The sequence below is a fragment of the Mustela lutreola genome, chromosome 5 (assembly GCF_030435805.1).
Source record: "Mustela lutreola isolate mMusLut2 chromosome 5, mMusLut2.pri, whole genome shotgun sequence".
Classification (NCBI taxonomy): Eukaryota; Metazoa; Chordata; class Mammalia; order Carnivora; family Mustelidae; genus Mustela; species Mustela lutreola.
In genome coordinates, this window is record NC_081294.1 from 166,886,323 (window position 1) to 166,902,715 (window position 16,393).

Genomic DNA, 16,393 nt, shown 5'->3' on the forward strand with positions numbered 1-16,393 from the left:
TTTCTTTCTTTCCTTTGTTTCCTTTTTCCCCCTCCAAGACATTAAGGAAATTTTTGCCAAATCTTTGGCTGACCACAAGCTAAAGACAAGTCACTAAACAAACAAGCAACTACCGCCCACAGTAAGCACACTACACTCTGAGGAGGGGAAAGATTTTGATTTCTTGCATGACCATCTTATAATGATCAAAAGGCATAGATATCAACAAAAAATTACAAGGTATACAAAGACACAAAGAAGTACAGGCCTTTCACAAAAGAAAGAAATTAACAGAAAGTAGCCCAATGAAGTGCAAATATTGGATGTACCAGACAAAGACTAAATCACCCATCCTAAATATGGTCAAAAATAATAAAAGAAACCAGGAGAACAAAGTCTCAATGAAGAGAGAATATCAGTAAAGAGATAGAAATTACAAAAAGTAGCCAAATAGAAATTGTGGTGCTGACAAGTATGATAACTGAAACAAAATATTTGATAAAGGTTCTCAACAGCAAAGCTGAGCAGCAGAAGAAAGAATTGGTGACCCTGAAGATAGTTCAACTGCAATTATGCAGTCTGAGTAGCAGAAAGAAAAAGGAATGAAGAAAAATGAACAGACCTGTGGGACACCATCAAGTGTAGCAACAAACACCACACTGTAGGTGTCCCAGGAGAGGATAGAGGAGAGAGAGTCAGAAAGAATATTTGAAGAAATAATGACCAAAAATGTTAAAATTTGATAAAGCACTTGAATCATTATTTCCAGGAAGCTCAATAAACTTCAAGTTGGATAAACATAGAGAGATCCACACTGAGACATATTTTAATTAACTCTCAAAAGACAGAGAAAGTGCTTGCTTCGGCAGCACATATATTAAAAAAAAAAAAAAAAAGGACAGAGAAAAAGAGAATTTTTAAAACAACGAGAGAGGCAATTTGTCATGTACAAGGGTTCTGCATGATATTAGCAGACAATTTCTCATCAGAAACCAGAATCAGGTGGCAGTGGGATGATATATTCCGGGTGCTGAAGGAAAACATTCTCAACCAAGAATTTTACCTTTGGACTATCCTTCCAAAATGTAACATTGACCTAGATGAAATGGATACATTCCCACAGACACACACACACACACACACACACACACACACACACACACACATCAGAACTGACTTAAGAAGAAATAGAACATCTGAACAGACCTATAATAAGTAATGAGATCAAACCGGTAATTTAAAACCTCCAAAGAAACCAAACCTTCACTGGTGGATCCTACCAAACAATTAAAGAAGAATCAACACCAATCCTTCTCAAGCTCTTACAAAAAGCGGAAGAGCAAGAAATATTTCCTAACTCATTCTCTGAGCCAGTGTTGCCCTGATACCAAAGTGAGACAAAGACTCAACAGGGAAAGAGAACTACAAACCAATGTCCTTGGAAATATCGATGCAGAAATCCTCAACAAAATGCTTGCAAACCAAATCCTCCAGCATGTTAAAGGGATTATTGACCATGACCAATGGGGATTTATCCCAAGAATGCAAGGGTTCTTCAGTGTAGGAAAATCAACCAATAATAACACATCAAGTTAAGAGAATGAAGGAATAAAACTGCATGGGCATCTTAATTGGAGCAGAAAAAGCATTTGCTATAACCCAACATCCTTGCAGGATACAAAAATTCAACAGATGAGTTATAGAAATGAATTTCCTCAACCTGATAAAAGGCAGTTTTGGAAAACCCATAGTAACCCACTTAGTTGATAGTGAAAGACTGAAACGTTTCTCCCTAGGATCAGGAACAAGACAAGGGTGACCTCTTTCACCACTGCTACTTAACATAGTGCTGGAAGCAGTAGAACAATCAGGCAAGAAGAAGATATCAAGGGTGTACAAATTGGACAGGAAGAAGTAAAACTGTCACCATTCATAGGTGACATGATACTCTATATAGAAAACCTGAAGGAACCTACAAAAAACCTCTCGGAGCTACCCCCAAATTAAGCAAAGTTGAAAAATACAGGATCAAAACAAAAATTATTTGTATTTTATATAGTAGCAATGAATAGTCCAAAAAAGAAAGTAAGAGAACAATTTCATTTACAATAGCATCAAGAAGGAAAAAATTACTTAGAAATGCATTAGTGAGGGAAGTACAAGACATATGCTGAAAACTAAAAAAAAAAAACCAAAAAAAACAAAAAAAAAACATTGCTGGAAGAAACCAAGGAGGACCTCAATAAACAGAAAGTCATCCCATGTTCATAGATTAAATGAATGTAATGCCCATAACAATCCCAAAAGCCTTTTCTTCGCCCCCAAAAGCCCTTTTCACAGACATGGAGAAATTGATTCTAAAATTCATACGGAATTACAAGGGTCCCAAATTGCCAAAACAATCTTGTAAAGGAAACCCAGAATGGAGGATTTGATTGGCACTTCCTGAGTTCAAAACATAGTATAGAGCCATCAAAATAGTGTGGAATTAGCAAAACAATGATCATATAGACAAATGACTGGCACTGAGTCAAGAAACAAATCTACACATCCACGGCCAGTTGATTTTTGACAAGGGCACTAAGACCATTCATTGGGGAAAAAATAATCTGTTCAACAACAGATGGTATTGAAATAACTGGATTTCCACATGCAAAAGAATGAAGTTGGACCCTGATCTCACACCATACACAAAAATTTATTCCCTATAAATGAAAGATTAAATGTAAAAGATTAAAGTATAAAACTCTTAGAAGAAAACATAGGTTCAAGTCTTTGTAACCCTAGATTAGGCAGTGCTTACTTTAATATGATGTTTCAATAGATAAATTGGACTCTAACAAAATTTAAAACTTTTGTGCATTCTAGGACACTGTCACGACAATGAAAAGACCACCTATACAATGGGAGAAATTATTTCCAGATCATGGATCTGATAGAAAATGCAGCATCTAGAACATATAAAGAGCTCTGACAATTCAACAACAAAAAGACAAGCACCCCAATTAAGAACTGGGCAGGGTTGCCTGGGTAACATAGTTATCTGGGCATCCATTGCCCAGGTTTTGGGTCAGGTCATGATTTCAGGGTCCTGGGATTGAGCCCAAATTGGGCTCTGTGCTCAGTGTAGAGTCTGTTTAAGATTCTATCTCCCGGGCGCCTGGGTGGCTCAGTGGGTTAAGCCGCTGCCTTCCGCTCAGGTCATGATCTCAGGGTCCTGGGATCGAGTCCCGCATCGGGCTCTCTGCTCAGCGGGGAGCCTGCTTCCCTCTCTCTCTCTCTCTGCCTGCCTCTCCATCTACTTGTGATTTCTCTCTGTCAAATAAATAAATAAAATCTTTAAAAAAAAAAAAAAGATTCTATCTCCCTCTGCCTTTCCCTTCCATGTGCGCTCTCTCTCAAATGCATAAATAAATCCTTTAGAAAAAATTGGGCAAAGAATATGAATAGGTGTTTCTCCAGAGAAGACATACGGATGACCAACCAGCCCACGAAAAGATGCTCACCATTATCAGTCACAAGGGACACACGAATAAAAACCACGAGATATCCCTTCAAATCCACTGGAAGGATAAGGAAACAGGCAGAAATTACACGGTGGTGAGGATGTGGAGAAACTGGAACCCTCAAGCATTGCTTGTGGAAATGTAAGACAATGCAGCCCCTGTGGAAAACTGTGGTGTTTTCCCCAGATCTTACACAGAACAATTGCACTTCTAGGAATATATGCCAAAGGTTTGAGAACAGGTGTTCAAACAGATACTTGTACAAAAATGTCCACAGCAGCTCTGTTCACAGCAGCCACAAGGTGGACATAAGCCAAATGTCTGCCAGCAACGAATGAATGCATTATAAAATGCAGTGGGTCTACACAGAGGAATACTATTCCCCCCAGGAGAAGGCAGGAGGAGCTGAAACCTGCAGCATGTGTACCAACCCTGAAACCATCCTGCTGAGAGTAAGGAGCCTTTCTCCCTCCACAGCCACCATATTGCAGAGGCCACCTTCAGGTATTCCCACTGAGTGGGAGAGAGCAGAGACCAGCCAGGCACTTGGCCATGATGCCCTCTGATTTGCAGATGTTGTGAAACCACTCTCTTTGGTGAAAATCTACTTTTTACCCCAAGTTCACCCACGCCCAACCCTCAACTTCTAGCTCTTCCTAAAGTAAAACCCTGCCCCTAGCACCCTGGGCAATTCCTGAGGTGTGCATCTACCCTCCCCTACCCCCTGTTTTTTTTTTTTTTTTAATTGTATTTTCTCTGCAAGATGTCCTGAAGGTCTGGTTCCTGTGGGAAGCCTGTCCCCCTGGAACAGCACAATTTCTCCTGGGGAAGGGGACACAGGAGGACTCTTTCCATGAAACTATAGAATTCCCAGCTCCAGGAGCCCCCCAGGATGGGTGAGCGTGGGAGATGGCCAGAGAATGAGGTCTGCACAGCTGGCGGAGCTCCCCGTGATGCCGTTCCCAGGCAGAGCATCAGGGACACAGCGCTGCGGACCCAGGTGGAGCGGCCCCTGATCCTGAAGGGCACTGCTTGCACCTGCAGCACCCATGTCCAGCTTGCCACCTGTCCCTGAAGGCTGGCGAGCGCGCCCACGTACCTCTGTCCAGCACAGGGCCAAAGATGGCCAGGCTGTTGTCCACAGTGGTACAATTCCAGCGGCGGCCGCGGAACTGGTGCTGACACTCCTGGATGCTGATCTTCACGCCCTCCGCCACACTGGGCATGATCTCCACATAGTTCCGGCAGAAGCGCAGCTGCTTGGGGACCAGGCCAGGGATGCTGGCACACAGGATGGGCTGAGTGCCCAGGGACGAATACTGTGGCCCGATGGCCAGTGACCTGGGGAGGAGGAGACCAGTTAGCTTGGTGGAGGGAGTGACCGTGGCCCAACAGCCCGGGCAGCAGCCAACCCATCCGGGGATGACCACAGCATGGGGATCAGGCAGCCGCCAGCCATGTCCGCACACAGGAGCAAGAGTGGAAAGCTGGTGTCCCCCGCCTCCCCCTGCAAACCCCCGCTGACTGCATTGCAGGTGCGGGAGCCGGAGATGGGGCAGAAGCCAGGGTGCAGGGTCCTCCTGAGCTCAGGCTGGAGACTGCCTGAGGGAAAGGCATGGGAGGAAACATCTCCTGTCACTGTTCCCACTCACTGCACGCACCTGTGACATTTAAATTACATGGAACAGCAAACAAGGGAGAGAAATTTGGTTTTTCAGTCCATCAGCCAAAAAGGCCACAGCTACCGAGGTGGCTGGTTAGAAATAGGACTTCCCAGTCCCTGTGGAAGTTCTCAGGGCTGCGCAGGGCGGGGTGATGGGAGGGCTCTGCGATGCATGAGGCTGGTAGTCATGCACATGTTTATGTGTCTGGAGTGACCAAACCATGTCCATTTAACTGTATGTAATTCCACCTTGATTTCAAGGAAGAGGTGCCAGGTCCTTTTGTGGACCTATAGGAAAGAGCTTCCACAACCAGATGAGTGACAAGCTGTAACTCCAGCCGGCTCCCCTGGTGATAGTGGGTCCCACTGCTGTGGACCCCCCACCTACCTCCCAGGTGACCCCAGATCCTGTCCCCTGTGGACGCCCCCACCCACTCCCCCATGGGACCCCAGATATCGCTGCCTGTGGATGCCCCCTGCCCTCTCCCCTGGGTAATGGCCCCCCAGGTTATCTCATATACAGCCGCCATGGACAAGCTCCCCCGCTCCCCCACATGACCCCAAGTCCTGCCCCTGTGGATGCCCTGTCCAGTGCCACCCGTAGCCTGTCTCCCTGGCACTCTCCTCTTCCAGCCTGGGGAGCCCATTTGTCTCCTCAGCCGCGGCTGCTGGGTGTGCTGCATCCCAGGCCCTGGGCGGAGATGCAGAGCAGCCCCTGAGCCCCTGAAGAAGGTCTCCGTGTAGTCGATACTTGGTCTGGTGGCCTCCAGATGGAAGGCCTGTGTCTCCTTTGTTTGTGGGGAGAAACCAAGTCCATGCCAGCTGTGTTAGCCTCTGCTGGACCCCCAGAGGCTCTTCTGGTGCCCTAGGAGGTTAAGCTCCTAGCGAGAAGGAGGGACAGAGGCTTCTGGGTTCTTCAGCAGCCCTGCCTCTGTGTTTTCACACAGAGGTAAGTCCTTAGGTAAGTCCTACCCGGAGTCTAACCCAGTTTCATCCAGCTGTTGTAAGAGCTGCTGGACATGGGGATTCACCGTCAGAGAAACCAGCCTACCCTCTGGACGTCCAGAGAAAGGAGATGCTATCATCCTTCTGCCCTCCTTCCCCAAAATCTTCTAGGCCAGCCTGCCTGGAGGCTCCCAGCCCAGCCCTGCAGCACTTGGAGCTTCCTCATTGCTGTTCTTCTAGAATCTGGCTCCGGTGGCTTTCCCTGCCCACCCTGCAGGACCCGGGCCGCTACCCCACCTCCCTGCACCTTCATCCCCATCAGCGGTCTCTCCACCGACACAGGCTTCATCTCCCCATCCCCCTGCAGCCCCCTGCCCCTGGGCAGGTCACCCTCCTGGCCTTCCCTCTGCAGCAGTTCTGCCTTGCTGCAGAAGCCAGCTGGGGCGTGGGCGGTTCCCTCCTCTGTGCATGCTCTTCTGGCCAAACCCCCCAACGGCGTGTGGTTCCCCACATTCCTGGGCATGCCACCACGTCCACCATCTCCTAGCCTTCCCCTCCTCCTGCTCAAGAACATCTCTTAAAAATTAAAGCCCGTCTTTCCCCGGGACTACACCGCACCTTGCAGCCAGGTGTGTGAGTCAGGCCGCCTTCCTGGAGGCAGTGGGCCTGTGTCCCTGATCATCCACGCCCTTAGACCATGCTCCTGACTTTGTGGGTCTCTCCCACACAGGCCCCAGTATCTAACCTCCAGCCCTCTGACGGTCCCCATGAGTCCCATTTGTCCACACTCTGGTGCCTTGACGAGCCGCCCCAGCCAGACCTGACCTCGTGTAGGACACCGGAGACCTCCCCACTCTCGAGCGAGTGTGTGTCCCCGGCGTAGCCTGGGTTGGTGGGGCTGGTTCCTCCTTAACGGGGTTGTTCCCTGGCTGAATCCTTTCCTACTTGCAGACCCTGATGAGTTCTGGGTGCCAGGCCAGACCAATGCTCCCCACGTTTCCTCCACACCTGCTCCACCGTCCTGTGATTGCCGCAGTTTCCAGAAAGACCAGGTCCCCGCCTCACCCACTGGTGGGGCCTCACTTCTCTACAAAAGATCCTGTGGTCTGGGCCTTGCTCCCCTCCCCTGACCTACAGGGACAGCTCTGAGTGGAGACCACAGGGGCTGCCCCCGCACTTCTCTGTGGACCAGCAGAGCAGGAGGGTGGCAGCATGAGAGGGAGGCTGGGCCGTGGGCTACGCGTGGGTGGGGAGGTGGCAGGAGTACAAGCCCGAATCAGGGTTCTCTAACCTTGGGGGCCAGTGGGCTGAAGTGAGGCATCCGGGTTGAGCAGATGGGCCCCCCTGGGCTGGAGCACAGGGAGGGGCAGAGGGGTCCGGGGAGGCAGTGAGACAGTGTGGGGGGCGACTGGCCGCATCAACTCTCTGGGACCTGCTGTGACTCTGGCTGGAGCTCCTGCCGAGAGCCTGTACACACAGGGCAATGCCCCAGCCCCACTGTCCTTCAGAATGTCCAGAGCGCCCCGCCAGGTGAAAGGCCTTCACCCCCCAAGCTGCCCCTGTCATGGCCCCAGGAACTATGGCCTGATGCATGGGCCACATGTGGAAGGCTCTGCCCCCACCAGGCCAACACCAGGCATCTGCCTCCCCCATGAGGTCTTCCTGGAACTGAACCCTGCTAGCCTCTCCTCGGACATCCGCCCAGCACAGACCAATGCTGAGGACTCCTGGCCCAGTGCTCCAGGCAACACACCGACCCAGGCCGCGTACCCCCTCCCCACACTGCATGACCAGCTGTGACCTGGAACAGGTGGCAGGAGCAGTTGGAGCGACACCCCTCTAATGAATGCAGGGACCCAGGGGGAGGGTCCCTGAGAAGCGCTAGCTGGGTGGCCTAGTGAGGGCCAGCACTGGGCAGGGTCTGGAGTTGGTGGAGTTCGGGATTCTTCTGCAGCTTCTATGGCCTTTCCAGATAAGAGTCCATGCCTGCCTCCCTCCAGGTGGCCTGGCTGGTCACTCGCCATACTCCTTTCTGCCTCCGACAGAGATAGGGCTGCCATGGCCAGTCCTGGAGGCCACACCAGGCCAGGGAGGTGACTATGGGGCCAGGCCAATGCAACTTCGAGCATCCAGAAGCCCCAGGACAGGGGCTTTGGCGGATGGCTGGTGGGGCGAGGCTGGGGCCAATGGTTCCAGTTTGCATGGGAGTATGATCTGGGTCACTCCCGTGAGCCTTCCCTGGGCTGCTTGGTCTCCTCTACTCTGTGAGCCAAGAGGCCTCATTGGGGTCCTGCAACGTGGAACTCTCCTGGCGAGCCAGCCCACATACTCAGGGGTGTGAGACTGGGAGATGCAAGGGTAGGTGGTTGGCTGTGGGATGACCGGGCAAGGAGAGGTGGGCCCATGGATGTTCCTGGCCAGGCCCTGTGTCTGGCGGCAGGACATTCCGGGATGGCGCAGGGTTGGGGGGGGGTCTCCTGTCACGGCTTCCCGGGGGCCTGGCTCCTGGGGGAATCCCTCCATGCCTCCCTCCTCTTGTCTCAGCCCCACTCCACCCCTGAGGGGACGGAGAGCTGACCCAGAAGGAAGTCCACGCATGTGATCATTTCTCTCTTGGCTGACGGTGCTTGTTGACTTGGAGACTCAAAAGGATGGGAAAGAAAGATCACGTAGTCAGTGCAGAGGGGCTGGCTCCCTGGCTCCAGACTTGTCCTGGGCGGGGGCTGGCAGGGGTGCAGGTGAGCCCAGAGCCCCACACATGCAGCAGGGAGTGCAGAGCCCGGCTTGGGGGGTCCTCAGGGTCCAGGTCACAGCAGGGAAGAGCAGGCTGGTTTTCTTCGTGGCCCCAGCCATCCACCAGGTGGGGACTTCCAGGCTCCCAGCCCCTGTTCCCAGTGCTGAGTCAGCTCCTGCGTGCCCCGCACCCCAGCACCTCCACCTGGACGGCCCTCCTCCTGGGCAGGCCCCAGCTCGCCACCACCCCACCTCCTAGAGACAGAAGCCAGGCCGTCTCAGCTGTTCCTGTCCCCACCAACCCTGGCTGGGCTCTTCTCACACCCACTCCAGTCCCGATGCCTGACCCCCCAGCCCCATGAGTGGCTTCGGAGATGTTCCTGTGTCCCAGAGCCAGGTGCCCAAAGGGGCCTGGGTGCTGCAGATCCTGCCTGAGGAGAGAGGTGAGCCGGCGGCTAGGGGGCCAATGTTGTGGGCCAGAAGAGGTCGAGGGGGCTGGTCGGGACACTGGCTGTGGCTTGGCCTCAAAGGCACAACGGAGCCAGTAAAGAAAAATTACACAAAAAGTCCAGCTGGCGCTCACCAGCCTTACCGTGGGGATCACGGATAACATACACGAATCAGGTCATCACGACATGCACCTTCACATGCTGTCACGTGTCAACAAAGCCGGGGAAAATCCAAACTGTGCACTATTCCCCCACACCCCCAGGACCCAAATTCCTAAACAGAAGGTAGATACCCCAGCCCGACAGCACTGAGAAAACCACAGTCTGCGCTCCCTCCTCCCACATCCCTATGGGAGCAAGTGGGGGTCCTTGGGGAGAGGCCAGGCTCAGGACAGGATGTCAGGGAGGGGCTCCAAGCAGAGGGGCTGCGGCTGCAAGGGCCACCTAAGGGGGATGGTGATGCACAGGCCCATCCACGGGTTTTGACAGGGATGGGAGGCATGGAGGAAGGGAAGGGTGCCATTGCCCCTGTGTCCTGAGTGCTGACTGGGCTCCAGAGTCATGTGCCGAGGAAAGGACATCACCGTAGGGACGGTCCCTGGCCTACAGCAGGTACCACCCTACAATGTGAGCCCCACAGGCTGGGGACAGGTGGAGGGCAGACAAGTCTTCCCTGGCCAAGCAGAACCAGTGGAGGCCATGGGACTGACACAGACATGCAGCAAAGAGCCAAGGAGGGAGGGCACACCATGGCTACGCAGGGTCCCAGCCTGAGACGCCAGCTCTCTGCCTTCTGTGGGTGACTGTGCCCTTGGTCGCCATTGCTCCAGCTGCTGCCCTGGGGGTGCCAACAAGGGCCATCTCTCTCTGTCCTGGGGGGCCCCCAGAGCACCAAGCCTTCTCAGGACCTTCCAGGAGGGGACATGTGGTGCTGAACCCTGGGAAGGAGGCCCCACCAGGCCTGGACTCTGCCTAGCCCCAGGATGTCAGGATGTCCAGGATGTCAGGATGTCTCCCTAGTGCAGGATGACAGGACATGCTTACAGACTGGAATCCGGGTCGCCGAAGCCTATCACGCTACCACACGTGTGCCTTCCTAGCACGGCCCGTGCTGGGCGCACAAGTCAGAGACATGGGGGCCTGCTGGACCTGAGCTGCCCAGACGTGCGAGCACAGCCCACGGTGGGCGTGAGCCGCCGGAAGCCCGCCAGCGCGGCCATTAGTCGGGCAGCCTAGACCCCATTCCAGCCACTACTGGCCCTCCTGGCTGCTGCCCCAGGGATGGGCCTCCCTGCTGGGCTGAGGGTCCAGCCCCTGACCCCACGGTCCCCTGCGGCCTCTGTGCGCCCCTCCTGAGCTCCTCCGGCGCCCGGGTGATGAGCCCCACCTGCCCCCACCGCTCCTCCCCTGATCCCACCCCTCCCCGAGGCCCCGCCCTCCGACGCCACTCCTTCTGGCCTCCCCCAGCCCCCGTCACCCCTCCTCTGCCTCCCACCCCTCCCCTGCCCAACCTCCTGGTGGCGCGCCTCCCTCCGCCCCCGCGTGGCCCCCTTGTCCCCATGCCGTGTCCCCCCACCACTCCCCTCCCCTGTCTGCGGCCTGTCCCTTGTGCAGCTGGCGACTTCCCCGTCCAGGCTCCTGCCTCTGCCTACAGTCTTCCCCGCCCTGCCCCGCTGTGTCACCTGTGTGGTTGTGGGCTCAGCTGGCCACTCCCTGACTGGCTCCAACCCACATGGCCTTGTGGATGGAGCCCTGGGACCTCCTGGACCGGGCATCTGGGCTCAGGTGAGGACACCCGACTGGCGTTCTTGTTGTTCATAGAGCAGTGGTCTTGTTCTCCTTCTAGGGATACCACTCCTGTTGTGGGACCCCCCTCCTAACACTGTCGCTGTGGGGGTCAGGGTGCTGTACACAACTCTAGGACCACAAACGTGGGTCTGTGACAAGTCCCTGGTGTGTCCTGTGGCCAGCACCAGCAACCCCAAGCTCCACAAGTCTCCCAGGCCCCATATAGCCCCAGGTCCATTACTGACAGGTCTTGGGGGTCAGTGTGAGTGGGCGGCCTGCGCCTGCCCCTGGCCGGCTGCATTAGGACCCTTTGTGTCCCATGACCCCACTAACACCCCCAGAGTCCCTCAGAGGAGGCCAGAAGGGTGATGCTGCATGGGGGCTGCTCGCTCCCAGGCCCCATGGAGGCGGATGCAGAGCCTCCTGCCCTATACCGGCAGGGAGGTCACTGGACGGTGTCCCAGCGCAGACCAGGCCTCACAAACCCTTCGGAGCCCACACTGAGCTTCGGGTCCATCCCGCCGGCGCCCCCTCTGCCTCACAGGCTTCCCAGGTGTCCCACGGTCCCAGAGAGGGATGGGAGGCCCTGGCTTTGGGCCACTCCCTCGAGGGGATGTGGGACTGGGGCTTGTAGCCATCATCCATCTGTCTGGGTCATGGTGAGGTCTGACCCTTCTCGATGGCTGTAGGGAGAGCATGGCAGGGCCTGTAGTCCCTAGGGCGGGGGTCCTGCGGGTCTGGGGAAGCAGGCCCGCCCCACCCTTGCTGCACCCACTTCCTAACCCTGCACCTGGCGTGGTGACTCAGCCGGTGAGGAATCCAGTGCACTTCTCCACAGAGCAGAGTGCTGTCCCAGAAGGTGCTTGCACTGGCATCCTCCGCCCACGCTGGGCTGGACGCCTCGCCGGGCACCCCGCAAGCCCAGAGCACACTAGCCCTCCAGACATACCCCCCCCCCCATCGCCCTCTGAGCCCCAGCCCCAGAGTCCCAGCCCAGAGAGACCCAAGAGTCCACACAGCAGGGTGGCCCACATCTGGAGCTGGGGCTGTGGTCTCGCCTGGGGCCTGGGAGAAGGCCCGACGTGCTGACCACTTGCAGCCGGGAGGCGAGGCAGGCAGGATCCACCTCTGTGCATGGCACTGCTGTCACCCCAGGATATGTGTGGGGGATGCAGGTCATCATCTTCCACCCGGAGCGTGCACATCCTCAGCCCGGAGAGTGGTCCCGACTCCAGCCCCAGCCTGTGGCTGCATCCATGTAAGCCACACCCACCACCTGCTGGTTCTAATGGTTTTCTCCCTCCCCGGGAGCACCCTGCAGGCGCAAGGTCAGGCAGAGTGCCAGGCCATCTCACTCAAGGTGGAGTGGAGGTGCCAGCTGAAACATGCAAGGGAAGGAGGTGCCCAGGACCCAGGCTGGTAGCCATCATCACCGGGGCTTCACTGTGACTGTGCGGTGAAGGGCTGGAGGTGGCCCTCTGGCCTGGCTCCTGGGCACAGAGCCGCAGATGGAGGGGACACCTGGGCACTGTTCCCCCAGGTCTCAACGGGGCGGCTGGCTCTTAGGTGTCTGTGGACCTGGTTCAGTTTCCGTGGCAGCAATTCTCAGAAGGTGTGGGGCTCCCGTGGGATGTGGGCACCTCCCCGTGGCCACACCGGGGCTACTTCTGGCTGTTCTCACAGGAAGAGGGGTTCTGTGGGTAGAACCTTGGCTGGCAGGGGCAGGTGGGCAGGGGGCTGGGCCGAGGGCCTGCTCCACTTGGTGCCTGGCACCCACAGCCCTGCCAGCTGCCTGCTCTAGGCCCCAGAGAAGCTTGCCCCCTCTTCCTGTGTGTCCTCTTACTCTTAGGCCACGAGGTGCTACACCCATGGGGCAAGACCCCCATCTTGTCCTTCAGGGACACAGAGTGGGCACAGAGCTGCACGCAGGCCCCAGGGGAGCAGGGAGGTCAGGGTCCACCCACCTCCCGGGGTCTTGGCAGAGGAGGGCCCAGGCTGGTCCCCCTTGGGGACAAGGTCTGAGGTCTCACGGTGACATGGGGCTCCCGTCCCCAGACCGAAGCCCTGAGTGCGGGGCTGGCTGGTGGTCCTGTGGGTAGAGGGTTGCCCAGCAGGATGAAGCGGACTCTGTCCTTCCAGACAGGGGCCGAGGGCTCCAGCAAGGGTGCCAACCTGCCTGCCCCCCACCCTCCCAGGGCTCTTTCTCTCTCCAGCCTCTGATGGGGGACCCACAGGGAGGGCCCGGGCCTCCAGGCTCCTACCCCTGGCGGCCTGAAACAACCCTCCTGGGATCTGGTGCACCCTGGGCCCCAGAGGGCATGTGCTGGCCCCCCACCCCACCCCCCCACAGCCCCCTTACGCCTGTGCTGCCCCACCGGCTGAGCTGGGATTACTGACACATACTTCAAGCGAGTCCTGGCAGGTGGGCAGAGGCTCCTGTGCCCGCGGCCATGCATTTGCCCGGTTCCCTGGGCGGCAGCGGCACGTTTCGTTTGGGAAGGAATGTGGACGCGCCAAAGCGCGAGACACCTCCAGGGTGTCAGCTGGGGAGGCTGGGAGGGAAACCAAGGCTCTGCTGCCCCACGTGTCGTGGGGACCTGGCCCCGGACCAGGAGGCTTAGCCCGGGGAGCAGGCATGCTCCGCTGTGTCCTCCTGTCCCTCCTGCCAGGCTCTGTGTTTCACAGGAGAGACACCATCATTCATTTCTCACTCACTCCTTCCTCACTCATTCCTTTGCTGGGGGCGGGGTCTTGCTGAGCAGCTGCAGGGCTGACAGGAGGACCAGGGGTCTGACAGACCCCTCATGGGATGTAGGCACCAGCCTCCTCCTGGCTCTGCAAAGGGAGGGTCAGGGCCTGGGGCCTCTGCAGCCTGTGCCTTCTTGGGGCTCCGCTTCTGCCTCCGGCCATGACGGGGTACTCACCACCTCTCAGCACCATGTGGGTTTCCTGTCACCTTCAGGAACCCGACCCAGAGCCCACATCTGCCTCCCGAGTCTTCTCGGTCCTTCTACTGAGCTTACAAGGGGCAGATGCAAACTCTCCATGTGGCTAGCCCGTGGAGGGTTGGTGGTCTGCGGGGAGGTCCCTGCTCAGGCCGGCTGGCTGACGTAAAGGTGTGTCTTGACCTCACAACATGGGTTTCGGGGTTTATAGGTTCCCAATCCAGTATGACAAAGTATGTAAAGAGGTTACACGACAAAACACAGAACACCACGTCACACCCAAGCGTTCCCTGTCTTCTGCTTCTATTCCTATTTCTTCATGGACAACGGTCCCAGGACGGCTCTGCTTTCCCATGCTGGGACTGGGACAGGGCACCTGCCGCAGTGCAGGCCTAGTCTGCACGCAGGACCCACCATAGGAAGTGTGGCTTTATAGCCCTTTGCTAAGGGAGACTGTTTCTTCCCCGATTGTGTTAGCTGCCTGGTCCTCCCGCCTGCCACAAAGGACTCTAGCAGGGTTGTGCAGATGCCACAGAAAATCATCTTACGAATGAGCGAGTCCAGTGAGAAGCAGGGACCCAGGGGGCTGGGAGACATGGTCTTGAGAGTGTGGGCAGCCAGGCCAGGGGGACCCGGAGGGGTGGGGGAGACAGGTGCGCTGTGATCTTGAGGGACAAAGATGAAGCCTGCCTGCCTGGTGGTTCTGGGAAGCCGGTGTTCTGACCATGTCCCTGATACAAGAGTGGCCATGGGTTGCTCTGTGGGGGGACGTGGCTGCTAGGATCCGGAGCTCTGCCAGCACCAGAAGGGTAACCTGCAGTCTGAAGTCCTCTGGTCCTGTGACCTAACTGCTGTCCCCACCAGCCTCTGGGATGCAGAGAGACACAGGGAGACAGAGACATGGAGACAGAGACAGGCACAGACAGGCAGGTAGAGGGAGCGGGGCTGCCCTGAGGAGGGGCATAGGGGTGCAGACTCACTGAGGGCAGGGCAGCTGGGCAGGGGTGGGGTGGGGAGTCTCATGCATGGGCCCCTGCTCTCTGAGAAGATCAGGTCAGAGTCACCTGACACAGGTAAGCCCTCACCACAGCAGCTCTCCCTTCCCCCTCGCCCCCTTGGGGCTGGGGCCACAAGGGCACACCCCCACCCTGAGAACTCGAGGTGCATCTGCACCCCACAAACAGTGGGGGGCAGTGGGGTGGCATGGTTTGGGGGAGGGCCAGGCAGAGAGGAGGTTCTGGGAGGTGGGAGCAAGTAGGGCCTGGGGCCAGGCCCTGTCTCTTAGCTGGGAGTCCTCCACTAGTGAGGACCTATGCAGAAGGTGGTAGGGAGGGCAAGAACAGGAAGCAGTGCATGGGGAGCACGGCCCAGGCTGCGGATCTGACCTGGGGTGACCTTGCAGGGGTAGGTCTTGGGTCAGCCCAGGCAACATCTACACTCTGTGCTGGGGAGCCTGGAGTCCGGCTGCGACTGGCAAGGGGACAGGCAGCTGTAAGTCCAGAGCAGTGAGGGTGGACTTACACTCTGGACAGTGTAAGTCCAGAGCAGCAGAGGAGATGAGGGCCAGAAGGGGCAGGAAAAGGTAGGAATGGGGCAGAGCTGCCGGGTGGGGGGAGCAAGGGGGGGTGTGCAGGACAGAAGCCAGCTTGGCCTGCAGGGCCCAGGCAAGGCCCAGGGGGTTACTAGGTGCTCTCAGTCCAGACTCAGACACAGAAGGAGGGGCTCAGACCATGCTACAGGAGCCCTGGAGCCTACTGGGTTCTGTTCCCAGTGCTCAGTGTGTCCCCTTGACCCTGCTGCCATCCTGTGTTCCCAGGGGCCTTCCTGCGTGGCCTGCCTTCCTGGGGGACAGGGGAGGGACCCACCACACGCCTATCTGTGGCCTCTCTGGTCCCTTCTCTGGGGACCCCCTCATATGCTGCAGGAGGGGCCCCCAAGTTTCACTGTCTACACAGGGGTCTTGGGACTGTGTGTATATCTCTCTGAGGCTTGGCTGGGACCTGCCCTGGCAGGGGGAGGGACGTTTCCCTAGGCAAAGGGAGCGGGGAGCAGGGGAGCAGGGGAGCGGGTGGCCCTTGGAATTCCGGACGGAGGGGCAGCTGCCAGCAGCGCCAACCCCTCCCACTGGGAGACACACCAACTTCAAGAGCCTAATTACTCCTGATTTGGGCTGTTTCCTCACTGTTGCCAGCGGTGCTCCCGCAGGTGAAAAGGCCCCGTTACTTTCACTTTTATATGCAAGGTGTGGGGAGAAGGCCCCCCCCAGCTTTGTCTGGGGAAGGGAGGATGAAACAGAACAGCCAATTAGGGAGGCTGGGTGTGAAGGTGAGAAGTTATAAAGAGAGGGTCCCTGGCCCCAAGGGGGAAAGGGAGGGCAGTGGAAGG

At 56.6% G+C, this 16,393-nt stretch overlaps 1 protein-coding gene across 2 annotated transcripts in view; it reads right to left on the reverse strand.

Moving 5' to 3' along the window:
* WNT3A (Wnt family member 3A) overlaps positions 1-16,393 on the reverse strand; it is a 42,191-nt gene that overhangs the window by 23,513 nt on the left and 2,285 nt on the right. For both annotated transcript variants that reach the window (XM_059176110.1, XM_059176112.1), the window contains exon 2: positions 4,585-4,826. In XM_059176110.1, coding sequence (XP_059032093.1) covers positions 4,585-4,826 — 242 coding nt within the window. The remainder of the gene's footprint in view (positions 1-4,584; positions 4,827-16,393) is intronic.